Source organism: Erythranthe guttata, chromosome 6 (assembly GCF_056151865.1).
Source record: "Erythranthe guttata isolate IM_541 chromosome 6, IM_541, whole genome shotgun sequence".
In the NCBI taxonomy this organism is placed as follows: Eukaryota; Viridiplantae; Streptophyta; class Magnoliopsida; order Lamiales; family Phrymaceae; genus Erythranthe; species Erythranthe guttata.
The window spans coordinates 6,624,873-6,651,361 of NC_142538.1; the positions used below are offsets into that span (position 1 = coordinate 6,624,873).

General features: G+C 35.6%; 3 protein-coding genes across 6 annotated transcripts; 2 read left to right on the forward strand and 1 right to left on the reverse strand.

Annotated features, from left to right (window-relative positions):
• Positions 1-327: 327 nt before the first annotated feature.
• On the reverse strand, positions 328-16,855 carry LOC105967770 (ARM repeat superfamily protein). 4 transcript variants are annotated; one of them, XM_088819733.1, is made up of 40 exons: positions 16,735-16,855; positions 16,504-16,698; positions 16,169-16,382; positions 15,965-16,060; positions 15,732-15,849; positions 15,478-15,645; positions 15,210-15,380; positions 14,946-15,001; positions 14,760-14,849; positions 14,537-14,685; positions 14,384-14,466; positions 14,173-14,301; positions 13,927-14,001; positions 13,137-13,305; positions 12,460-12,599; positions 12,228-12,353; positions 11,268-11,454; positions 10,301-10,395; positions 10,015-10,215; positions 9,776-9,926; positions 8,840-8,973; positions 8,498-8,567; positions 8,257-8,419; positions 7,889-7,964; positions 7,618-7,788; positions 7,463-7,531; positions 7,277-7,375; positions 6,654-6,743; positions 6,335-6,546; positions 6,017-6,209; positions 5,749-5,928; positions 5,039-5,140; positions 4,848-4,915; positions 4,473-4,779; positions 3,841-4,029; positions 2,966-3,625; positions 2,449-2,858; positions 1,544-1,793; positions 1,111-1,281; positions 328-915 (listed from the first exon to the last, which is right to left on the reverse strand). In XM_088819733.1, the coding sequence occupies exons 2-40, from the start codon at positions 16,673-16,675 to the stop codon at positions 685-687; spliced, it is 6,435 nt and encodes a 2,144-aa protein (XP_088675859.1). In that variant the 5' UTR covers positions 16,676-16,698; positions 16,735-16,855; the 3' UTR covers positions 328-684. The 4 variants fall into 4 exon arrangements, with proteins under 4 accessions (XP_088675859.1, XP_088675860.1, XP_012847839.2 ...); XM_088819734.1 differs by having other exon boundaries at positions 16,504-16,709; positions 16,749-16,822; XM_012992385.2 differs by having other exon boundaries at positions 16,504-16,849.
• Positions 16,856-18,946: 2,091 nt separating this feature from the next.
• On the forward strand, positions 18,947-20,550 carry LOC105967778 (H/ACA ribonucleoprotein complex subunit 2-like protein). The gene is made up of 4 exons (XM_012992393.2): positions 18,947-19,182; positions 19,279-19,348; positions 19,622-19,727; positions 20,254-20,550. Exons 1-4 carry the CDS (start codon positions 19,047-19,049, stop codon positions 20,413-20,415), a joined length of 474 nt encoding a protein of 157 aa, XP_012847847.2. The 5' UTR covers positions 18,947-19,046; the 3' UTR covers positions 20,416-20,550.
• Positions 20,551-21,713: 1,163 nt separating this feature from the next.
• LOC105967774 (lipid droplet phospholipase 1-like) lies at positions 21,714-24,688 on the forward strand. The gene is made up of 10 exons (XM_088819736.1): positions 21,714-22,076; positions 22,195-22,262; positions 22,669-22,739; positions 22,853-23,074; positions 23,320-23,492; positions 23,583-23,638; positions 23,742-23,794; positions 23,901-24,009; positions 24,089-24,186; positions 24,342-24,688. Exons 1-10 carry the CDS (start codon positions 21,943-21,945, stop codon positions 24,411-24,413), a joined length of 1,056 nt encoding a protein of 351 aa, XP_088675862.1. The 5' UTR covers positions 21,714-21,942; the 3' UTR covers positions 24,414-24,688.
• The last annotated feature ends 1,801 nt before the right edge of the window (positions 24,689-26,489 follow it).

The following is a 26,489-nucleotide window of genomic DNA, read 5'->3' on the forward strand; positions in this document are numbered from 1 at the left end:
ATGTGCGGAAAAAAAACAAACATTTATGTGTGCAAAAAAAATCTTTAAATTCGCCTTTGAAACTCAAAAAATACATGAAATACATTTTATAAGTTTTGTGAGGTTTTGATTTTTTTAGAATTTTGAGATTTTTTGAAGGGTTTTGTTAAGAAGAAGAGAGGATTTGGGTTTGTAAATACAATTGAAGAAAGTTTTTTTTTTTTTAATAGTATTGAAATGAGAAAAAAGAATTTGTATAAGTTGTATTTTGTTTGATGATAGATAATTTAGTACTTTGCTAATTAAAAAATTATTTGGGCTCTTAATCTAAGAAAATAATTGTAAATATGATAGTAAACTTGGTGGTATTGAAGTTTTAGAAAATTGGTATTAGTTTTAACCGCCGAAAAAAAATTATCTAAATTTTAACAACCATGCCCAACGGCACGGAACAACAAAAACCCTCAACAAACAAGCCCCCAGTGCAAAAAACTTCAACGAATAGAAAAAAAAATGTTTTACTACACAAATATAAATATGAATATAAAAATTGCCCTTCGCAAAAGAGCAAGTACTACTATATTCTACACGAGATCAGATACAACTGCTGACAAAATTTGTAATAGAGGACCGCGCGCGCCCCCGGTAGATTTGGGGCTTCAGTCACATATGCCTCCACTCCAGTCTGGAATTTGGCTCATCACATCAGAGGTACTGCCTAATGCTTTCACCACTCATAGTTTCGATTTCCCTGACAATATCTTGTGCAAGTGATTTCACAGGCAGCTCGGAATCCTCCAGCACTTCATCCAAGAACCGAATAGTTTCTGGCAAAAGTACCAAATATTCTTCCTTCAACTTCTCTACAAGATATTTCACTATCCTTAATCCCAACACACGGGCCCGTATCTTTTCACTACGAGTTTGCATCAAAACCTGAAATCAAACCAACCAAGGAAAAAGAAAAAAGAAATATGTTAAGCCTTGACATTTATTTTATAAGAATCTCGATATGTAAGAATCACAAACAAACAGCAAAGTATTCCCTTTAATTTTTCTTCTGAAGGAAAATTGCAAAATGAACCGATATGAGGAAAGTGGAGGGTTAATAAGTGGACATATTATAATCACCTCGTGATTCAATGGCTTCCAGAAAAGGTCTGAATCAGCAGTAACAGCCATCTGACCAATGCATGCAACCAGCGAATCATCCACTTCTTCTACAGATGGTACATTAGCATGCTTTTTTAATGACACTGGGGGCTCAACAACAAGCTGCGATACCAAGGCTTTACGAAGATCCTGCAATAGATACGGAAAGCAACAATAAGTACCACCAAACATGAAAAACATAGACAATAACTGAGGCAACTGAAATATCTATGTAAGAAGAGGACAAAATAAGTTTTGAGGCAACAATAACTTGATTTATTACTACGGCAACAATAAGTATAGACTTCTAATGTATTCCCTTGACATTATATGCGGAAGAGGAAAAACATCTAAATGAGATAAATAAGAAAAATTGTATCTCATAAATGGCGATGTAAGAAACTGCACTTGCCTCAAATTCAGAATAATTGAGAAGCTTCGAACTCCCACTATCATAGAGAAAGCATTTATGCAGAGCCGACAGTATCAAAGCACGACGATGCCACACTTGAATAGATAATGCACCATCTTTGTCCGTTGTGGTATCATTAAGCTTTGCCTTCTTCTTCTTCTGGGTCAGGGTAGTTTTTGTATCTCCGGCATCATCGAGACCTCGAACACAGCCATCAAGCAAGTCTTTGAAATAAGGGACAAACAGTGACCTGAGGCCAACAAATATGGTAACAAAGTGATGATTAAAAACCTATAGGAGATCGTCTAGTTTGCACGAAATAAAAAGAGACAAAATAATAAAAACGGATGCTGAAAAAAAATCTTGCAACAAGGTTAGTACAGTCCTGCAACAATGTGAACCAAGAATCCCAAAACACAGCAAATGAAAACATTACTGGTCGTGCAACTACCAATCGAGCAAATTGATATCTTATAACTAAAGCAAATATCCAAAACTAAGAATGAAATTAAAACCAAACATGGATAATATACATATTACTAATATACCTATAACGCAGTAAAGAAAAGCATAAAACTAGGCTCAAGAATTTTTGCATCGATCTTCAGAGAATAGTTAAGATCGTCATCAGAGACTCAACAGTCAAGCTGTGGCAAGAGGTGAAAAAAGATGTGCATGTGCACAAATTACTAGTTCTTATAATTCCTTTCCGTTTACCTAAATTCCTAAACTTAAAATATCTTAAAGACAGCAAGTTGGAGAAAAGAATATATTTTACAGGTACATCAGCTTGATAAAGTTGATTTAGTCGGGTACCCCCTAACGAAATCCCTACATGCAATAGAACCATCATCTTAAAGGAAGTCCACAATATGATCTTTCAAAACAAAGATTAGTTAACTTACGTCTGGCTTTCAGCAAGTTTATTCACCAAACTGTAGAAAGAGATGGCCCGACTATCAGATTTTCCTGGTGCACTTTCATCGCCTTCGACATTTGAATCTGACCACTCAATAGTCTTAATGAGCAGAAGTCTGAACGTACTCCCAGTGAGTTTCATAGTCAAGGTAACTACAACATTGATGACATTCTGCTCAACAACGTCAATATTCTGAATTGAATCAAGGTTCTGATGACGCAGATCAAGAGCTTCCAGGCACAAACCGAAAACTTTTGCATGATAGACACTTATTGATGCTCTATCCATCGAACTAACCAAGTTACCTAGCATTTCAAAAACAACTGATACACTCGACTCCCCCAATCCAATAGATTTAGGGTACATATCCAACACGGGTTGGAGCAGAAGCCGGACCTAATGAAGGAAATTTAACATCAGTTGAGAACGATAATTGAGGATGGCATTTTTAGTCAGAGAGCGAGTGAATGAAAACTAAAAGACGAATAAGTGGAGCTACTCACAGGAATTTTTTCAGTAATAAGCTTGCGCACGACATCAGCCTTCAACTTCAACTTCGGGTCCGATGAGGAGAAGGACAGTGGATGCAAGACGACTAGCTGTAAAATGCGTGTAAGGTAAGGATTTAGAAATCCAGCAAGCTTGTTGACAACAGCCTCCAAGGTTAGCAGAACAGACATGAAGAGGGAATCCACAGAACTTGAAGACCCAATAGCACTGTCGACTGTTTTCTTGGTTTCTGCAGGAAATTTCTCCAGCACACATTTCATCACACTAGGAAGTTCCTCTAGTGCTTTTGGCCCAAGTGCATTAACTAAAGCACCAGTGGCCCGGAGGCAATGACTGGAGAGAGCAGAATTGTCTGAACAGATTCTTTTACATACAGATTTGAGGCACTTGCTATAGACATCATCATGTGAAGGGAACCTGTTCGCTAAAACTTCCAAAGCCGATACTGCTGCCAGTTCCAGGGAAGTACTCGATATATCTTCCCGTGCATCATCAAGTAATTTCTTTATACTCGAGCATAATTTTTCAAATGATTTCAGAGAAACCTCATCCAGCTGCTGCCATGAGCTTCTTATGCTTGACACTGAACCCTTCTTCTTAAGCTTCGCACCTGTACCCAAGTCCTTCACAGTCTCGGACAAAAGCCCTAGAGCCTGTTCAACAAGAACTCAATGATGAGAACAATGGCCAAGCTTTGACTAAATGAAATCAAGAAAACTGGACAAACAAATAGAAATTACTAAGTTCAAGCAAAAGTCCCATGTCAAAGGTGCACAACCAATTAACCATGCTATATTTGCAATAATGAGCAGTTGAGCTCCCTTGGAGCCCTACTGCAAAACATATTTTTATAATAGAACGGTCTTACCTTCTTCTTCATATCGCTGTCCCCGTGATTGATCAATTCTTTTATGACATTGAAATAGGTAGAGGGTGGAAGTCCCTTCGTAAGAGTTCTCAAAACAGCACGAATATTCTCTTTGAGTGAATGCTTCTTATTTGAGTCCACCAGTTGCAGATGATATACCACTTGCTCCATAAGTTCACCAACCATGTTCTGCAGAAACAAATGCGGTTCAAGTAAGCATCTGAAAGGGTGTAATATATACATGAAGAAACATTTACTTTTACTTGGATGATGGCACTATATGTATGGATTTTCAAATACTTCTAGATAAAACTACCAAAATTATAATCCGTCCTCGATAACGATATTCCTATTAAGTATAAATAAATATATATCTCGAAGTGAAATGAAACTGCACCTCACAGTTCGAAAAGTATGTCCATTCTGTGGGAAGCGAACTTCTCAACTGAGCAATTAGTCAGTTGAAACCAGATGACTAGTCCAAGAAAAGCTCAAGATTATGATATCTTCCCACTAAAGGTACTTAAAATTTCAATATGTCGTCGTATAGAAAATGAGCTGCTGAAGAGTAATTTTGATTCTTAAATAACTAGCCGGATAATGCGCAGAAAGTGGTGTATATATCTTCATACCTGAATGTCATGCATATCTTCTTTCAACTGAAGCTTGTAGGAAATTTCAGGATCTCGCAACTTATCTGCAACAAACTGCATAGCAACCTGCATTTGCTTAAACTTGTCCTCAATACTGGTTCCAATTTTTTTAAGTACGAGGATGAGAGAACGAAGCCAAATTGTGCATGAATACTGCTCAGAAAGCAGCACAGCAAATTCATACTCCCATTGCTTATTTAGGAGACTAAGCTCGCTCTGCCTTGAAATTAATGATTGGAAAAGGAGAAAGAGCAGTGAACCCAAACTCTCGGCCTCTCCCAGAGTCCTGCAAGAGAAAGATTGTCAGAAAAACCTAACTTTCAAAAACCATAAAGATAAGATTGCAAAATCTACCTTAATATATGTTGAATAATGGAGAGTCCCCTATGTTCTGCAACTTGTGGCAGCACTTCTACAAAAATCTGAGAGAGATCAAAACAATGTGAGAACTTGATCTGTGAAATCATCAGGACAACAGCTGCTTAAAAACATTTGACCAACTCCACAGAGGAAGATTACTGCAGAAGATTTTATAATGGTATTACCTGAAGTAATTTGTCTGTGTCGTTGTCGTTGGTCCTCGACAACCAACAAGGTATAATTGCTGATATAAGCCCTTCAAAGACACGTTGTGATTGGCTATCCAACTACAGATATGAAATTTCCTTTTGTCAATTTCAGGTTCAGTGCTAAATAAATAATAAGTTACATGAGATTGATTTTTAAGTACAAGTGAGTAGATAATGTAAGAAATCCAACCGCCAGCAGTGTAAACAGAATAAATAACATTTGTTACAGGATACTTAAAGAGTCTATATTTGGTAAGGAGTCTGGATTCATTTAGTAGTTTGTCTCTATCTTAGTAGATTTGTGTCTATTTTGGGGAATTTATTTCCTTGTTACGACTGTTTCCCCATCTCTATATAAGAGAGCATTTCAGTTGTCTGCCTTTTCTACAGTATTCTGCATTTGATCCTCATTTTTCTGTTCTAACATGGTATCTAGAGCACAGGTTCTATGAACAAGAAAGGAAAAAATTAATTCCAAATAACCCCTATTCAAAGGAAAAATCTAGTCAACTGTCTAAAAGAAACATTTCACAAATTAGGAAATTAAACTATTATTATGATATAGTAGAAATATTCATTATGTCAGAGGAGCCCATTGCCATGCTGTATTAAAAACATTTGGTGAAGGTTGAAAAAAGGCAAAGAATGAATACGATGTTCAGATCTACATAGAGAAAACGTCAAACCTGTGTTACAGTAGATTTGCCCATGGTGGTAAGAATATCGGATGTTCGGGCACAGACTTCGTCAGGTACGATCTTTACAAGAGCAGTGATTAACGAGAAGGCATAATTGCTAGTAACGACATCATCTGAAGAACAGGCATGTTCAACTAACAATTGCAAGTCATATTTGTGACCAACATCCTGTTATGACACAATTGTACTTGTGATCAGAAAGAGAAGATGCGCCATGTTTGAACCAGATATCATGAAAGTAAGGAAGATGGTAAACCTTATGTGCAATATCATTTCCAATAGACACACAGATATCTTCCAAAGTCAAGAGCAAAGTCTGTTGAATGTGAGCTGTAAAATCGGAAACAGACTGAGAAGAACCAGATGAAGCTTTATGCGCTTTAAGCATCCACTCTTCATTTTCAAATGTCAAGCGGAGCAGCTTAAACAAGGGGCCAATAAGTGAAGTTCTACAAAAATAAGATCAAAAATCATCAACTTCGACAACAGAGCAGACACAAGATGATCATACAGGTAAACAAAAGCACCCCTCACGAACATACAAACTTCCAACATACATAGTGGTATAGCGTACCTGTTAACTATGTCTTTCTTCATTAGCAGCACATCAAGAAAAGCACTCAAGAACAATAGAGGGTTTTCTCTTCCCTGGGTTGCATCATCACATTGATTACGATCCTGGTTTTTGACTGATCTTTTTTGCTTCTTCCCATGTGCTGAAGCAACTGAGGAAGTATTCGGATCCACAATGGGTTCAAGAATCTTTTCAACAATTGAGCAATTGAGCTGCAAGAGTTAGGTACAAGAATCTTTTATTACAAAACTGGCTTCCAAACTCATAAATGAATAAGATATTTTTTTTAAACACATAAAACAAGGCTGATAGAACATACACTAATTCTCAACACGGTATCTCTACTGGAATTCTGTATACCACCATTGGGACATCTATATAGAATCAAAAGATTCCTGAAGATAAGCTCCTGCAGAAACATGAAACAAAGAGAAATGAAATTTGAATAAGAGGACTACATGAGGAAAAATAAGGGAGTTGGCTTCACTCAAAGGATAGAGTGCACTACAATTGGTGCAAGCACCCATATTTGGTACCGTACGAATTGGGGGGGGGGGGGGGAGGGATGAGTTCTAAAACCAAATTATACCAGCTGCGCCATTCAAAAAATATTGAAAAAATGACTGCCTGATAAAAGCAATGTTGAAGATTTAAGTTATGATGTTCTTAAGCTTAAAACTCATAACCAAAAAACACTCGAAACTAAAGATCATGTTTGATAGATGCTTTTTCACTCACCCATTGTCATTCACATAAACTAACAATCAGCTAAAGTAAGCACAAGAAGGAAAACCAAACAAACAATTTACAACCCTCAAAAATAGCACCAGTCACTGTCACATTTTGTTTTCTCATGACCCAGGTTTCTACCATGCAATTAATTGATTATTACATTTCACAAATTTCACATTACAGTCATGTTAAAGGGAAGATAAACTCAACCTGAGTTTCAGGCTTCATGCTTCCATAAATGGAACTGCTAAGATTTCTCAAAATTGTCATACATGGCTCCAGAACTGCAGTCTCTTCCGCGCCATTTAACTGAAAGTGAAAACACTAATAACAGCTTAACAGATACCATAAAAGGATAACCTGATAAAAGAGCCAGAAAATATATATGATGCTGACCCGTAAAGCCTCTACTATGAACTTCCCAAAGTCACGTGCTTCGTCAGATGAATTTGCCTTAGTACAGATCTGAGAGACACATAAAGTCATCTAAAACATAATATGTTGAAGTTTGAGGTGCAAGGACAATGGCAAAAATAACTTGAAAAATCTACCTCCAGCAAAAGACACAATATGTCAACTTCACTTTGTAACAATTTAGGGCATAGTTTGCCATCCTTAAGATAATGCTGCCGACGATTTTCCAAAAGATCATTTAACAATGACTCCACCCCAGAAGACATGAGTATACTCCCCGCACCTTTGATCAAAGAAAGAATCTTCAGCTGCCATGAAGATCACCGAGAAAATAGAACCGATCAATCAGTCAGCTTAAATGAGTAATGGAAGCAGCTGAATAAGGGATAATCACTTAAGAAAACAAACCTTGGCATGGGCAGGAAGTCCAAGAGCATGATCAAGCATGAAATTCAGGATGTCTTTTTTGGTGGACTCATTAAATCTGAATCCATGTCAAAAACATTATAAATATATGACAAAAAGCAAACAATAAGATCGTAAAGAAGCCCAGATAAAGATCAACTTTCTAAAGATAAAATCCAACCCATCTATGTTCTATCAAGGGTCCGAATGCAATGAAAGAGGCAAAAGGATAGAGGATAGAAAAAAAAATATTTTCAATGAAGCATCAACAACAGATACTACACTGTGCATCTTCATCATGATAATTCCCCATCTACGGGAGCATAAACTAATAACTAAGTAACATACAGTCAACAGGATCAAACCCCAACCTCTTTCCAATAGCCTGTTGCACCAAAAGGCTTTCAGAGGATGAACTGAGCAGAGATGTGAAGAGAGAAGCGAGAACATTTCTGTCCGACAATATCATCTTCTTCTGCTGCATAATTAAGAACAACATCTCTCCAAGAAAATGCAATGAGACTCCACTTTTGCCTGCAGTATTACTGGCTTAGAAACGAGAACTAAAGAGAGTGAGGGTCAGGAGTGAAAACATATAATGTCAATGCATACCATTCTTACTGATACGGGACCACAAAGGGGATAGCTCTTCAATGCAACTCATGGCAGCCAACCGTATATTCTAGATAAGCAAGAAGAGAGAGAGAGAGAGAGAGAGAGAGAGAGAGAGAGAGAGAGAGAGAGAGAGAGAGAGTCAGTTTCACAAAATTGGCATTGTTTAAATACAACTCATTGAAACCAATACTTTCAAATCTAAATATTCAGAAAGAAGTCCACATAATTGTAGCATTCACAGCTAATAAAAGGAATAGCCCAAAAATGAATACATTGAGACAGTAAAACGCAATGGCTGTGCAAGAGAAAAGAAAGCGGAAGAAGATGAAGTCCCAATACCTGGTTATCACTTGACAATGGAACGAGAATAGAAGGGAAATTCTCAAGGAGTTGAAGTGTTGAACTCTCATCTAACTGGGAACAAATATGTGAGAGAGAATGAAGAGTCTCAATTTGAGCAGTATTGGGAATGCCTGAGAGTTTAAAAGCACCAAAAAAAAAACAATTAGATAACAAATCTTTAATGAAAGACATTGCCATTGTCAATGAAGAGCCTAAATTGAATAAAGTCCATAGCTATAGAAAGAGCAAAGATGTATACAAGCTAAAGACATATCAAATACAAGATCCATGATACCCTCAATAGAACTCCAGCCCAAAGGTTATCTTAATTGATAATTATTAGGTCAATCACATGTTCCAAAGATAATGTATATCATTTCTAATCATATATTCCCCAAACAAATTAAGAAAGATGTGATAAAAATGCTAACTCTACTTCAATATCCCAGTGCATTTGATAACATATAGCAAATCTATCGTGTGTTACAAGGATGGCATCAATATTCATTGAGCTTAACTATGTTTCACATTTAACTATTTCTATAAAAATGAGGAGATACGCAGATGAATTAGAATGTTTCTCATTCACATAAAACAAGGGTCAGATGTACAAGTGAAACAGTTTTTGAAACTAACTTCTTTAAAACGAGATTAATTTTGTTGTATGGTCTTAAATTATTGGAAAAAAACACAAATCCCATGTAGGTATTCCATCAATCACATAATCAAACATGGATCATGTTAAGCTTGTGTCATTCTATACTACTATAGATCTATCAAAACACGTCTACCCACTCAAAAGTTTCACCTTTAAAAATCAGTTATGAAACTATTTGATCCGCCAGGTCCAGGAGACTGACGTGAACAAAGAAAGAAAATGAACATAAATTGCAAGAAAATAAAAACGAACAAGGGAGAACTGCACAGCCAAACCTTCTTCTGTGAGTAGTTTCAACATTATTCGCGACAGAGGGTTCTTGCACTTCATAAATAGGTACTTCAGATGTTTGCTGAAAGCATCTTTTGAGTGACATGCGAACAGAAATAGACCCTGAAGTGTGGACAACCACTTCTCCTTCATATCCTGTGACAAAAGTAATAAGGCCACAGAATGGTCTATGGAACACAAATAAAAATTGAAGTAAGAATAATAAAATGTAAGAATCACCAACCGGAGATAGATCTGCGGGTGCTATTGCAATAAAAGCTTTCAACAACCTCCAAAACAAGCAAGAAAGAATCTCAGCATTCAGGTCTTTGATGTCAGTGTCAAGAAGATCATTTAGGATTCCTTTACAATCAACATCTATTGTTCCTTTGCAATCAACATCGAGGTTTCCTTCGCAATCAACATCGACGATTCTTTTTCCGGACTGATTCATAAATGGAGTTTCAATAATTACGACTTAATTTTACAAATAGAAACTAGAAACAATTGATTCCAATAAAATCATATACCTGCTCTGCAGATATCCCGAGTGATTCAAGCTTCTCCCACTCGTTTTTCAGAATTGGAAAACAAGAATCAAAAATTGTGTAGAACTGGCCAACATCTGCCAAGTTAAAAGGAGACAGAGAATTAAGCATGGAATTTCCATTTATCATCGCAAGAAAAATATTTGCAGCCTAGATGTATAATAATTGCCATGAAGCTCAAAGGAAGAAATCTAAAGGACAAATGTAACAACAGTCTCAAATAAGGAGAATGCATGCAATACAGTGTGCATCTCATTATCTAGTTGATCCACAACTATGTACAAAACATATATGTGGCAGTAGAACGCATTTCGTTCAATAACTTGGATGAAGGATTTGAGAAAAAGAAGTAAAAATTAAAGACTAAAGAACAGACTGATACTAGATGAAATTATCTACTGTGCTTTCCGTTGAGAAACAGCAAAACAAACAAACAGAAAAGCTGCCTATGAAGGAAATCTCAGTTATTCAGGAACAAATTATGCAGTCTTTTGAAAATTGAATGCAGATTTCTTTGAATGAACATGCAGAGCAGGTGAAAGGTGTCACACTTCCATCTTACTATGAATCTTGCTCAATCCACATGTAGTAGTTAACAATACATTAATTTCGGAAAAACTCGCAGGGATAGTGGAAATCTATTTTACAACCTCTTGGTTTATTTCTAGGTGCAATAACATAAGAACTTAAAAACACGGATATCTTGAACATCATAAAAATTTTAGGGAGCATGCAAACAATATGATAGTGGCATGCTGATACCAATAGCATATTTGAGCAAACTCCACAAAATTCACATATTAAGGGGATCTCAAAAATTATATGATGCAATATTTTCCAGGTAACCAAACTTGAACATCAGAGTTCAAAAGCAATAAAAGATAATAGAATCAGTGCCAGATACAACAGAGTTATTATTTCAAGTGTAAGAAAGTAAGAGGCATATTACCCATTTTCAACATCACGAGAGACTCCAACAAAACCAAGAAGAACAACGTCTTTGAGAGTTCATGAGTGTTGCAGCATTCAATCAGCCAAGGCATGTATTCCTTGGGACTTGATGAGAATGTCTTTGCTAACTCACTGATATTCACAGAATTAGCTGAAGATATACGTTCTAGTTTCTGGTCCAATTGCTGCAACAGTTTGAGATTTAAAGTCAAACAAACATAAATCACTGTTTTACTTTTCACAGGCTTTAAAAGGTAAGACAAGTATACCTCAGCAATACTATTCAAATAAATTTGTCCGTAAAGCCCCGTGGTTGGAAAAGGAGCCATTATTAAAAAGAAAAAGATAATGACTAATATAGAAAAGAGTGGTAATCAATACACATTAAGCTAATGAATTTTCCAATGAGTTTTACACTAGATATCAACGTACATACTCATACTAGGTTGTTGACCCTTGCCATCAGATCCTCATAAAAACACAAGTCATTTGTAAATTCTAAGGCTGTAAACATAAGATAGTTCAATCAGACTATAGTTTACTAAACATAAGAACTATATTTCATTTGTTTAAGCTGTTATGTGAATTGATGAAGCATGATGTAAGCCTTCTTTAACAAGTAACACAAGAAAAACCCTAATGATTAGGATACGAGTTAAAAGGATGGAATCTGTATAAGATCCCGGTCTTTAACAGCAATAGCAAAAAATAGTTATATACAACTAAATCAACATGCAAACGGTCCATGAATCACCCACTTTAATGTCAATTAATTAGCTAGTACTATTATAAACTCTCACCAACTTGCAGTAATTTAATTAATAAAATATCAAAGGGTACCACTTCTTTTGCCAAATCCAAAAGCATTCTTTTGTGAGTAATGGATGAGTAAGTGAAAACAAAATGGCTACGTAAATGTAATCAGCAACCAACTCCTTTTTCAATATCTGATGATTACCTTCTTCGATCCCTTCTCAGACCCCTTCTCCACCTTCTCCGACAAAGGAAGAAGGACAAGGTTCTTATACAAAGGACATTTTAATTCTTTAGCCAATTCCAAAGCCTTCATGTTTGATCTCTCAGTCTGGTTAGGACAGTAAAAACATCTCAGCCAGCAAATAAATAATTTCCAGAGACGATATCAGACCATTTATTTGATGGGCAATAAAATAATTATTTCAAAATAGAACCTTGGATTGAATTAAAAGTAAGGGGAATATCATTGTTGCTAAAGTCTTCGAATATAGTTCCTCATCTTTGAAATTTGTGATAACTTGTTGCAGACACAATAAAGCAGCATTGTTGCGGGAAGAGGTATTCGTTGATGAACCTGCAGTACGAGCAGCCAACGAAGACAAATTGAATGGCTATTTTACGAAAATTCAACATTCTCAGTTGACTAAAAATGGATATTTTACAAGTGACAGAATGCCCAACTCCAGCACAAATAAGTTTCTGTTTAGTTGCATTCGTCACGATTTCCTCGAGTAAGAAAACATCATTAGGGACCAATCTTGGGTGTCTTATAAAATTGTATATAAGCATCAACTGATTACTATTGTTAATCAATACAAGGGACTTTGACCGGCTATTTATCTTCTGATGGCTAAATAAACAAGGGACATTTCATTAGCACTCTTTGCAACTGCTCCTATATTCATATTAGAATTTCAAACATTGGCCCAAGGACTTCCCAGTAAGTCCTATTCTTAAATGCTTTATTGAAAAATAAGTTACCAATATTTGCAGTGTAATTTTTATTTAACCCATTGCATAATGTCATTTCTCATCTTCATCGAATATATCAGTATCTAGAAAACAGTAAAGGAAGTGTAAGCAAAACAATAACGATGAATAGAATGCTCACTTGACAGCAAGAGTTCAACACATCTTTGAAGCACGTTATGGATCGCCTCAATCAAACTTGGGGCAGTCAATATATCAGATAAGTTCTTCAAATTTAGAACGGCTAGTACAACGTTGAGATCATCATCATAGAGCCGGCGCAATAATGCATCCTGAATAGCAGCAAACTTCTGGAAAATAGAAGAGAAAGAAATGAATATAGCAATATTTATCAAAGAGAATTAAACTAAAGTACATTTACAGAGCTTACCATACTGAAGAAAACACACAAGTGCAGATAAATATCATAATGCAGTTCATGAGTTTAAAGATCAAACAAGAAAAGGGGCAACATTTACTGTTTACATTAGATATCATCATCATACCAATCATTCAAAGGTGGGTGCTTGAAATGAGTTCATCGAACTTTCCTGCTAGTTGTTTTAATTATATTGTTTATATGCTTTCATAATATTTATATGATTATTGTGGTGTGACATCTTATAAGTTCCTTTATTAGATGTTACATGTTTGACATTCTAAGATCTTTTCTACATTCATAGTGACAAAAAATGGCATGAAACTCGTACAAAAATGAATATAGCTAATTTATAAGATGTAGGAACTTATAAAATGTTCAAAATAAGTTTAGCCAAACGGCACCTTTACTATGGCTTCTCCCGAAACAAAATACTCTAGAGAAATTGAAACTACATCAGCAGAGATCAGTGCATATCTTTTTCAAAGGATTTAAAGAACTCCTCTGGTTCAGATAGTACCAATACAATTAGAGAAAGATAATAAGGCATTACCGCCGAGCCAGCAGTTTTCTCTCTCAGGACATCAGCTATATCCAAGCCCAAGACAGCAGACTTTCGAATCCCTGCCTGTAAATACTCAAATACCAGGTAGTTAAGGAATTGAAGTCAATTCAATACCAATTAGTTGTACAGGGGACAGAAATCACTGAAAAAAAAACATAAATGTAAAGGGTATAATATCGTTGTAGTGTGAATAATGAAGTATTTTCTAGTTGACACCCTCCAAAACAATGGTACCTCTGAATGTTCCAATGCAAAAGATATTTTTGGATCCAGCATCTGTGGAGATGAACCCAAATGTTCATCTATTATCTTGCAGAGTAAATCGTAGGTTGAATTGATTTTCTTGGACTGTATCTTGGTCTCCTATATAATTCCATATAAATAACTGAAATGAATATACTAGCATTCACCAACAAGTAAACAACGGAAATGAAGAGGAAGCCACCTTCACGAAACGATAGATGGCTGAACGTGATTCATTTGGATACTTCTGACTGATTGAAGCCAGAATCTGTTTGCCTCCGCTCACTAACAAAATGGGCCAAATCAGACAACAAAAGGAAAGACTAGAAGAGTATACCTGAGAAAAAATACAAACCTGATTCAGATGATACTGAATCAACATTGCCCTGACATATCTTCATGCTTGTCGTGAGAAGTCTAGAGACTACGCGATCAACATTCAATTTCATAGGAACAGTCTCTATTATGGACAATAAAGTACGACGGCACTGTTCATCAGAAGCACTGTGAAATAAAAAAATTAGTTTCAGTACAAAAAAAGAAGGAATGATCTAACTGAGAAATAAAACATTAGATACCTATACTCCAGTAAGGAGTTCAGAAACACAGCTATGAAGTTATCAATGTTGAAGTCCTTCGCTAATCCGGAAAGGATTCCTGAAATATCCCTTCAAACCAAGAAAAAACTCCAATCTCAGATGTTTGAAATTGAAGGCAGCGCAGATTTGGCCAATGGACATCGATCCATGAATATAAATGATTACCTGATATCATTTAAGACATCCACAGTCTTCTTGGGAATTAATTCCACAGATTGAAGCTAGACAATAGAAACAATGTTAATGATCAGTCAGACATGTGACTACTTCGAATATACTAAACAATCTATCCTTAAGGAGCACTTATCAATCATAAATCGCCACCCCTTAAATGAAGATAGATAGACCTAAGTTGCATAAACAAGATAGTAATTCTGATTTTTTTGTAAGTAAACTTTCCACATTAGAAGATACAACAGAAATTAATACCCGAACAATGCTGATTATTGTCATAAACGACATGCGCAACCATTGCAAGTCACCTCTTTCTTTAGCTTCTGCCCTAGCTGTGTCAGCCACCGAAAGCATCAAGCTTTTGACAACATTAGGTGCCAAGGCTGACTTTTGGGATAGCAAACTTATGATCATCAGAGCACCAGCCTGTATATTGCATAGAGAGAATTTTATCTCTCACAAACGAAACTTGAACAATCGAAATATAAGACAAACGCAAAAAAATGGAATATTCGAGTTTGACCTTCTGGTTCTGTCCTCTGGCACCTGGTTGCAGCGCAGAACTCACATATTGTAAAATCCTCTTCACGATATCACTATCAACAGTGACGAGTCCCAAAACCTCAAAAATAACTGCAGTGCAGAAGCCAGTCACATGCTTTGATGGTTGATTTTTTTTCACTGGTGTAGCCTGGAAAATTCAAACATTTCAGATCCGCATAATAGGGGCAAGAAAAAAGGAAATTAAAGACTCACAGCCAAAAATACAATACGCACATAATTACAAATAGCCTCCAAAACCCCCATATCTCTGATACACTGTTGAACGATAACCTCCCTAGGTAGCCGCGCCCCGGATACTTTAACTCCATCAAGAAACTTCCATCTACTGTTACTGCAGCAATAAAATACATTTGCCGTACCATTATCACTTATCCAGATCACTTTCACATAAATAATATGAATTAAGAAATTAAAGAAAAAAAATAAAAATAGTAGAGCCTACTTACCCTGTGTCAATTAATTGCACTATTTGAACAAAAACATGTGTGTCATGGTACGGCAGCGCACATAAAATCAGGTCCTCCACATTGTGAACATGAACCCTACAATTAAAAACAGAACAAAAATTATAAAATGTCAAAAAAAAGAACATCTCCTAAACAGACAAGCCGAAAGACAAACATTCCTTGCACATAAATATAAAAGCATACTTGTATCTACGGATTAAATACTCGACGGTCTTCAAAGCGGAATGGGACTCGAGATATCCAGATAATAAACTTAAATAAGAGCTAATAGATGAATTAATTCGTTTGTTTTCTTCTTGGCCGGCCAACTCCCTATCTAGCTCCTTACTCTGAGAGCTGAACAAATCATTCTTGTAATTCCTAAACCTCTCCTCCGTAGTTATTAAAGTCTCCAAACCTATTTAAAAAAGAAAAAAGTTAGAAAATTTACAACTGCAAAAACGTAATCGCTGCATAATCCCCACTGTAAAAATTGATTTTATTTTTTTACTTGAAGAAACAACATTTTTAATCAATACCAGAGAGAGCGATGCCGAAGATGGTGTCGATGTCGATATCAGCAGCTGCCTTGGCATCGAATAGAATTGAAGGCCGAGTTAACGGACGCCTCTTGCCGGGTTCGGCATCTGTGGAAGCATTTAGGGCAGTTTTAATTATCTGGAGCTGCGATGATATCGAAGCTCTTGCCATAGCGAAATTGGTGGCGCTGTGGTGGTGGTGGTGCTGATGGCGGCGGAGTCGCCGAGTACGGTGGTGGTGCTGATGGCGGCGGAGTCGCCGAGTACGGTGGTGGCGGTTGCGGTGGTGGTTGTGGGAATGACTGGGGGGTTTTAGGGCTTCTGAGCGGGGTTTATAATTTATAGGGTTATATTACACATGCCCTGTGGTTTGTGTAATTATAAAGAAATCTCTCGGGTTTAAATATTTAGACAAACCTCCCTACAGAATTCGTTTAAGTTACAATCCAACCCAAACTCAATAAATAACTTTTTTTGTTGAATAAATAACTTTTATCTTCCTTCACTCAAATATTTGTTTAGTATTTTAATTTTTACCAGTTTCCATACAAGTTATGATGGTTCATAGGGTATGGAAGGTATTGTTCGCTATAGGTTCCTTCATTATCAAAAATATATAATATTTTTCACTCAGTTTTTTATTCGGTTCTAAAGGTGTTTTCGGATATATGCAAATACTTCTTTTTTGATTCGCCCGAGTGAACCTGGCGTGCTCAAATACTTCTTGTGTCTTTCCACCACCTGAAAACCCAAAATATGTTGAATTTGCTATCGAGTCTCACTTGGTGTTTGCGGAGTGAATACCATGTTCGTCTTCTTCGTGTTAACCTCGAGACCAGAATTCTCAGCATACCGATCTAATACCATCTTCAGTTGTGTTGCATCCTCTTTCGTTGCTTTACAGAAGATAAGAGTATCGTCTGCAAAACACAAATTGGTGATGATTGGCACCGTGGGAGCTACTTTTACACCATGCAACTCACCCGTGTCAACTGTACCCTGTAACATATAACTAAGAACATCTGCATAGATGATAAAAAGATATGGCAAAAGTGGGTCACCCTGTCTCAATCCCCGCGAAAGGAAAATCGAGTCAAATTATGAGCCATTAAAAAAAAAGGCATATGAAGCAGTAAATGCACACAATAAATACAAGATCAATAAAAGTAGGCAACAAACTGAATTGGATGAGGGTTTTCCGAAGAAAAGTCCATTCGACTCGTCGTAGGCCTTGCTAATGTCAAGCTTAACAACCATGTGCTCATTCGATCTATTAGGGCAAGTACGGATAAAATGATTCACTTCGTAAGCAACCAAAATATTATCTGTATTAAGGCGGTTCGGGACAAAAGCGGATTGAGTAGGCGAAATAATAGAGTATAAAAACAGTTAACTCTATTAGCAATCATTTTACACCCAATATTATATATGACATTGCAAGACTAATGGGCCTATATTTAGTTATACGCTCGGGTTTCGACTTTTTTGGAATCAAGACAATGAAAGTAAAATTGAGATAGAGGGGAGAATTTGGTTGTTCCGGAAGTTCTAACACACAGGAGGTAACGTTTGAACCTATATTTTTTCAATACTTATTAAAGAAAAAACCCGGAAGACCATCCGGACCAAAGAATTTAAGGGGAGACATTTGCGAAAGAGCTACTGTTACCTCCGACGGCGAAAATGACGCAGAAAGTTATTGGTCCGCCTCGCTATTCACTCTTGGCTCCAAATTATTTAATATCTCATCAATAGCCCGCTCAGATGGCCTGGGAGAGCTAAAAATATGATCAAAGTACTCCTGATCACCTGCTCAATCCCCGTCTCAGATTGCTTTATAATTTATATGTTTACTGGCATATAGAAAAAATCCTTCATTTATTAATATAACTTTCCCTGCAAACATCAATGAGAAATGGGGATTTAATTTTAAACTCTCAAGTTAAAAAGTAACTCGAAAATTCGTTGATGTTTATTGTCAGCTAACATTTAATCATGTTTTAGCGGTAATTTTTTTATAAATTGATTATATAAAAATAACTTTATTTGTTGTTATTCATAAGATTTTAGTAACAATAATTTTTTTATTTAATAAGTTTAAATTCAATTTTTAATTAAATATTAAATTTGAGGTATTTGTAATAGTTTTGAAATATAATTGCTGTATATGTAAATATATGCAATTATAGAAAAAATAAATATAAAAGGGGCAAACATAAAAAGATAAAAAAAAGAAAAAAGAAAAAAGGAAAATCAATGGTCAAATGGGTCTTCTTAGATAATATCATATCTCAAGGACGTGCTGTGTTATTTTCCAAAACTAAACGAGGTCTAGTTGTAGTTACACCAAACATCAGGGAGGATAGGCGAAAAAAAAAAAAAAAGGTCGCAATAACAAATTTAAATCGGGGGGGTAATTTGGTCTTTGCAAATACCTATATAGTCCATCGACACTGCTCGTCTAAAACCCTAGTCCCTCCGCCATTACAGAAAAACCCCCCACCTCCACCTCAATCACTCGCCGGCACACACACTCAGAAGAGATGGGAAGCGACAGCGAGACTGAGAGAAGCGCGCAGAAGCAGAGGGAGAAGAAGAAGCTAGCGGCGCTTGCCCCCATCGCCAAACCGCTCGCCGGCAAAAAGCTCTGCAAACGCGCACTCAAACTTGTTCGCCTAGGTCCCCATTTCTACTACCTGTAATTTTCTCTGTGATTTCTATGTTGTTTTAATTTTATTTATTTATTTGCGTTTTTTTTTTGCTTGTGATTTTCAGCTGCGGAGCACAAATGCTTGAAGAGAGGAGTTAAGGAGGTCGTCAAAAGCATTCGCCGCGGCAACAAAGGGTACGTTGATTTTCTCTTGATTAAATGTTTTAGACCCATCGTTTTTCGATTAGGGTTTCCATTTTGTCCCTTTTCTCCTAAAATTAGTTAGGAAGCTGGAGATTTTCATTTATTCTGGTAAATTGTATATAAAAGATGGCATGGAAATTGCTTATTATGATCACTTGTCGATTTTTATTTTGGAACAAGATTTGAAATTGATTTGACTTAAATATGAATATTCTACTGTTTGGACTGAAAATTTGATATTCGCAATGTTTACGATGACTGCAGAATATGTGTTATTGCGGGGAACATATCACCTATAGACGTCATCACTCATGTTCCGATCTTGTGCGAAGAAGTTAACATTCCGTACGTCTATGTTCCGTCAAAGGAAGTAAGTTGCATTTCTCCGCCTCGTTATTATTTATTTATTACGATTTATTAAATGGATTGTTATGTCGATAGACAATGTGTTCTGGATAGTGTATTTCATTTCCGTTTAGCTTATGCAGTGAAAAGGATTGTGAAATATATGTTCATCATATTACTAGTCCAACGACCTCATCCAATACTCCTAGGGCCTTGTTTGGTTGTCAAGATAGCCAAGGTACTATTATGCACAATACTTGTTTGGCTGGGCCGATAAATTGTTTCAATAACCAAACATCAAATAAGATATAATCATTTTAATTAATCACGACAAACTAACCAACCAAACGAGATCTTACACAATAGTGCAGGGGATATTGTGCGTGCGTGTATGATTATAGCTGATGCTATTATTGATTCACCAGTTAAATCATCAATCTTTTCATTTGGATTGCTTTGTTATGATTTTATATGCCTAGGTGCAATTCTCGATGCTCAAAATTTGCTCGATAAATTTGGAAATAGTAAATAATATAAATATTATTTTTCAGGACCTTGCTAACGCGGGTGCCACAAAGAGGCCGACTTGCTGTGTGCTGGTTCTAACAAAGCCTGCTAAAGGTGAACTCGGCCAGGAGGAACAAGAGAAGTTGAAGGGAGAACACGACCTCGTCGCAACAGAAATAACTGAATTGGCCAACTCCATGTTTTGATTTGTGCTGCTAAAAAACATTACATTTTGTCAAGTCTGTATTCTTAGATTTTGTTAGGTGTGTAAGCTTTTAGTTGAGATAATATTCAAATTTTTGTCCTTTATTGGCTTTTTAAAAATCGGATTTCTTAGACAAGACGAATACGAGGAAAGCCACAAGAGTGCAAATTTAATTAAAATTCAAACTACTAAGGCAAATCAAATTGAATGCACTATGATTGTGTGTTCACATGGTCATATTCTATACTACATGATTTATACATAGTAGTACTGATATGGCCATGTGACATTTAAATAGTTGTTTATTAAAATTTATTAGTTGTTTTAGTATTGGTTGCAAGAAGACAACATGTAATGGTTGTATAATGTATGTGTTTCTGTATGTAGAGAAACATGCCAATTTTATTTATTGAGTTGGACTTTGGTAATATATATATATATATATATATATATATATATATATATATATATATGTTGATTGCTTGTCTGAATGCTTAGCTGTTGAGATGCCAACTTATCCATGGCACCGTCAGCAGTTTCTTGTTTGGAGTCTAAACTAAAAGCTTCAATGAGGGCAAACTTTTTTTTTTTTTTTTTTTTTTTTTTTTTTTTTTTTTTGTTAATTGGCCTTATAATATAGCCTTACAACAAACACAAATAAAGGGATTCGAGCGCTCAACACCTCACCAAACATCACTACCGTAAAAGAGACTCCTAGAACCTTGTACCAACTTACCTCGAAACCAAACATCACTACTATAAAAGAGGCTCCTAGAACCTTGTACCAACTTACCTCGGAACCAGTTGAGCTATACACATATATATACAAAAGCGGTATGAGGTTCGTATTTACTTGATATGACTTGCCAGCTATACCAAGATTTGGATAAACATAATTCATTGGACAAAAATTAAAATTAATATATATTCTAACGAAATTAAGTTTTATTTTTCTTACTATTTCTACTGAAAAATAATTAATTTGATACTCTTTGACCGCTCTAATTACCTTTTGTTGTGAAAATTAGATCTTATACCGTGTGTAGTTATTTAATCAAATCTATGGTTCAAAGAATTTTACAATAATTTATTTTGAAATACTTTGGTAGTATAAATAACAATGATATTATTATTATTATTATTATTATTATTATTATTATTATTATTATTATTATTATTATTATTATTATTATTATTATTATTATTATTATTATTATTATTATTATTATTATTATTATTATTATTATTATTATTATTATTTGTTTTTAATAATTAGAATAAATACATGCCATTCCGAATGCAGCAAACTCAAAAATAGTTTTGCATACAACCGAATCGCCACCATCTCTTCACAAATTTTTTTGTAACCAATTTTCAAAAAATTCAGAACTCTCATTTAATATTTAATACATCCGATTCTTAAGTTCAGAGTTCAGACTTCAGATTGTGATGCTTAATTAAGCTGCTAATCCTACTTTCAATTCTCTCTTGAGTTTATCAATTTTTGAGTTGGGGGAAAAAGGGCACTATGGAAAACGGAGAAGGTGGTGAAAACGGCGCCGTTTGTTCGAGGCAAACGGAAAACGGAGGGGAGGATGTGTGTATTTGTAGAGGATCCGACGCCGATCATCTTGTTGTAATGGTGCACGGAATTCTCGGAAGGTACCTTTTTTTTTTTTTTTTTTCTTTTTATTATTTATGCACTTTTTGTTGTGCTTTCTGAGATTTTTCCTAAAAAAATGACCTAGTTTGCTAATCATCATGCAATTAATCATTGCAGTGCATCGGATTGGAAATTTGGTGCTGAGCAATTTGTCAAGAGTCTTCCTGATAAAGTCTTCGTTCACTGTGAGTTGCACTTGCACACTATGTATACTGATAAAGTTCTATCCGATTTTTCAATTTTTTTTATTTTTATTTTTTATTATGTGAATTAATCCATAGTTTCAATTGCAATGTGCGATGATTTCGTAACTGCATTGATGGAATGAGACGATTCATTCCGTGTAGGTCCTTACAGAAAAGTTTGTTATGCTTTCTAATTTTTGCGGCTGATCGAGCCATCGATCTTTTCAATTATAGAATATTGATATATCTTCCAAAAAAAGACACTTAAAGTAAAAATCTGATACTTAATGTAGCATCCCAAGAACTCACTCTATCTAATTTTCCGGAATTTTATTAGCCTTTAACTACACTTTTGCCACTCAAAGGTGGCTTAGCTTCTCAATCGAGTATATAATCTGGCTTGCAGGTAGTGAACGAAATATGGCAATGCTGACATTGGACGGTGTAGATGTTATGGGCGAGAGACTGGCTGACGAGGTTTATATTTCTTTGTTTTCCCATTTTATTTTGTTTGAGAAAAAAACATCGTGTGAAACACGATACTCCACGTACCGTAATTTGAGACCTAAATTTCAGTGTTTTATTTCTAGGTCCATGAAGTGATCAAAAGGAAACCTTGTTTAAGGAAAATTTCTTTTGTCGCGCACTCTGTAGGGGGGCTCGTTGCAAGATATGCTATCGGGAAATTATATAAACCTCCAAAAATAGGAAGTGAAGAAAAATTATCAGCCAATGCTACAATAGCTGATCTGGAGCCAGTAAATTTTATTACAGTTGCCACTCCCCATCTTGGTTCTCGGGGTAATAAACAGGTAAAGAGGGCTTTCCGTTTTGTTTGCATATCTTCAAAATATTCGAGTTTATTGCATTTAGTACCCCCGTGTCACATCAAATTTCTAAAACACTCCCCGCACGTTGCCCCCTAAATAGTGAGCTTTAGGGAGCAGTTTGCTTGAATCTTAGGGGGGGTTTTGCTAATAAAATAAAACGGGGAGTTTTTTAGCAATTAGAGAAAACACAGGGGTAGCATATACTAATTATAAATACATATTTTCAGGTACCACTTCTATTAGGGGTAGCTGCTTTAGAAAGAGCCGCAGGTCGTTTAGTTCACTGGATATTTAGGAGAACAGGTCAACATCTTTTTCTTACAGACTGTGATATTAACGAAGGAAAGCCTCCATTACTTAAACGAATGGTAGATGATCATAGTGGAGAATATCCTTTTATGTAGGCTTTTCTCCATAGTCCTCGATATATACATTTATGCCAAAAACACACCTGTGAATAATAATTAACAAATTTTCATCTCCTTTTCAGGTCTGCCCTACGATCTTTCCGACGAAGGGTGGCCTACTCGAACGTCGATTACGACCGTATCCCACCATTTTCTGGGATTATTATTATTTAGCCCTATATAGGATTAATTATTTAGTTATCTATTGGTCCTTGTCTTTCTGACAAAGCATTGGTTATTAGATATAGTGGGTTGGAGGACATCATCAATTAGACGCAGTAGTCAGCTGCCTAAGGTGATCATATAATAATAATCTTCCGTATATATTTTTATAATATATTTTTGAGTTAAGTAATTAATTTCTTATTGCATGAGTTTGTCATTAATGTTTTTTTTTACAGTGGGAGGATTCTATCGACGAAAAATATCCGCATATCGTGTATGAAGAGAGGTGCAAGGTGTGTGAGTGTGAGTCAGCAAAGTGGGGTGATGGTTTAGATGAACTCGAAGGTTCGTAATATCCGTATTTGTTTCTTTAATTAATTAGAAATTTCGTAATGTAATTGTTGTCTTGTAATTTTTGATATAGAGGAACTGGTAAATGGGCTCTCTCACGTGCCATGGGAGAAAGTAGACGTTAGCTTCCACAATAGCAGGTTTCGTTTCGCCGCCCACAGTGTTATCCAGGTCTCTCTCTCTCTCTCTCTCTCTCTCTCTCTCCTCTCTCTCTCTCTCTCTTTCATTTTTTTAATTTAATTTAAAAAAAATAAAAGTATGAATGTTTTATGTTTCTTAATTAATTTTTCGGTCACGACCAATTCTTGTAATTTATATATGTACAGGGGAAAGACGATTATATTCATTCAGAAGGTGCAGACGTAATACAACACATGATCGATCGTTTTCTTGTATAGGCACGTGTTCCAGCTCTCAATCGTTCAATCATTGCCCTGCAAACGACTTTGAAGAAATTGATTTGTAGATTTTTGCAGGTGTTTGCCTCTATATATCTAAGGCCATTTTTTTAAAACCGATTTATTTATTTATTTATATCTATAATCTCGCTTTTGCTGAACAATAGTTAGAATTTTGTTGTCTATATATCATCTCCTCTGTACATGATGAACGGCTTTCAAATTATTCATCCGAAAGTGAAAAATGATTCAATTATGATTTTGCCATTCTTTCATTGTTTGAATCTTATTGCATTTTCCATTCTATTTAGAAATATTAGTTTCAAATTGGTATGTCGATATTTTATGAAATTATTTACTTATCAAATTGGTTATGAAATTGTGGTATACTATTCAGATAGTATCTAAATTTGGATATTTGGATTGTTCAATCAACAAGGGTGGATGATTATGAAGCCCAAAATTATTAAAAAGTTTTAGCCGAAGGCTAATTTCAATTACAAATAAACTTAGTTGTCATAACCGGATCGGACCGGTCGGTTTGACCGCGATCCGACACCTCAGCGGTGTGGTTCAACGCCGACCCACAGAAATAAAAAAACCGGGGTCAGAGAGCAAAACTTTTGGTTCGATTGGAAAAATGACTTGCAATGAAATATTTACCGGTGGTTCATTATTTGATAATTAGAACCATTAAGTAGCATTTTGCCCCGTAAACTTTAACGCATTTTGCACATCACCCCCTAAACTAAAAAAAATTGCACGCTGCCCCCAAACTCCATTATTTGGAGCACTGATCAATTACATTCCCATTTTCGGCCAAAACTTCATATGAAATAGAAGTGTGCCACTTACACGTGAATTTCAAGGGGCACACTTCCATTCCACGTGTAAGTGGCACACTTCCATTTCAGATGAAATTTTGGTTGAAAATGGCTGTTTCAAACACGTATGAGCAATTTATACATTCGAATTTTTCGATTCTCATTCGAAAACCATTATTTTCACGGGAGACGAACCTAGATGACGACTACGAATCACGGAAATCGGATATAGCATTCAGGGTTTGTCCATGTCATAAGTTTGGTTTTGCATTTTGCATTTTGAATTTCTTGTTTGTGTGTGATTTTTATCGATTTAATTTTTCGAGTTTGAGTGTCATTTGTATGAAATCTGCATATTTTGGGTATTTTAGATAGTCCATTGAGTTTAGGTAGTTTGGAAAATGAAAATTGTGGTTTGTTGTTTATTAGGTAGTCTAAAGAATGCAAACGTGGGTTAGGAAGCCTGAGAATGAAAATAGGTGAAATACTAGAGTCTGAAAATTGTTGCTCTGATTTTCGTTTGCTATTTTCTATTTTTTGCTAGGGATTATCGATTTAATTGTTGCTAGAATTGTTGATGTAGTTGTACGTCGGACTTTTATTTGCTATTCTTTTTTGTTGCATTTCTACATGCTATGATGTAGGGTAGTGTACATACTGATATTTATCACTTGTCGACCACCGCTAATTGTCTTGCATTTTGAATTTTACTTATTATCGATGTTAAAGATAATTAATTGTAATTTTATTGTTCATGTTATATCACTTGTAGAGATTTTTTAAAATATTGTATTTTAATATTGAGATTATTTCGTAAAAATATACAAGCAAAATGATATGAAAGTTAAAAAATATTAAAATTTTTGTATGTTAACGGGTCTAGCGGGTCAGAGCCGTTTAGTTAGTGTCCGGGTTGGGGCGGGTTTGGGTCTAAGCTAAATCGGGTTGGAGCAGGTCTTGGGTTTATATATTTTTCGTGGGTCGGGTCTTGGGTTTAGGCAAACCCGACCCAAAACCGACCCGTTGCCATCCCTATTTAGAGTCAGAAAAATCGATCAACAGTAAATCAAATGTGAATTTTGGTTATTACGAATAGGTGGGGGTATTTTTGGTTATTTAGCCTAAATTTAAGGGGGTTTTCGTAATTTACCCTAAAAATAAACCAAAAGACGGTATACGGAACAATACGAAATGAAATACACAATAAAATAAAGACTAATAATATAAATAATAAATATAGAAAAAAGCGAAA

What these genes read in the sequence shown, in the direction of transcription:
- LOC105967770 (XM_088819733.1), bottom strand. Translation starts at nt 16,675, where the DNA reads ATGGCAAGAGCTTCGATATCATCGCAGCTCCAGATAATTAAAACTGCC. An exon ending in TACTTTTAATTCAATCCAAG is followed by an intron (nt 12,354 to 12,459) that starts GTTCTATTTTGA and finishes TGTCCTAACCAG; the next exon opens with ACTGAGAGATCAAACATGAA. An exon ending in CACCCGCAGATCTATCTCCG is followed by an intron (nt 9,927 to 10,014) that starts GTTGGTGATTCT and finishes CTTTTGTCACAG; the next exon opens with GATATGAAGGAGAAGTGGTT.
- LOC105967778 (XM_012992393.2), top strand. Translation starts at nt 19,047, where the DNA reads ATGGGAAGCGACAGCGAGACTGAGAGAAGCGCGCAGAAGCAGAGGGAG. An exon ending in ACTCAAACTTGTTCGCCTAG is followed by an intron (nt 19,183 to 19,278) that starts GTCCCCATTTCT and finishes TGTGATTTTCAG; the next exon opens with CTGCGGAGCACAAATGCTTG. An exon ending in TCTATGTTCCGTCAAAGGAA is followed by an intron (nt 19,728 to 20,253) that starts GTAAGTTGCATT and finishes ATTATTTTTCAG; the next exon opens with GACCTTGCTAACGCGGGTGC.
- LOC105967774 (XM_088819736.1), top strand. Translation starts at nt 21,943, where the DNA reads ATGGAAAACGGAGAAGGTGGTGAAAACGGCGCCGTTTGTTCGAGGCAA. An exon ending in CTCGAACGTCGATTACGACC is followed by an intron (nt 23,639 to 23,741) that starts GTATCCCACCAT and finishes ATTGGTTATTAG; the next exon opens with ATATAGTGGGTTGGAGGACA. An exon ending in CCGCCCACAGTGTTATCCAG is followed by an intron (nt 24,187 to 24,341) that starts GTCTCTCTCTCT and finishes ATATATGTACAG; the next exon opens with GGGAAAGACGATTATATTCA.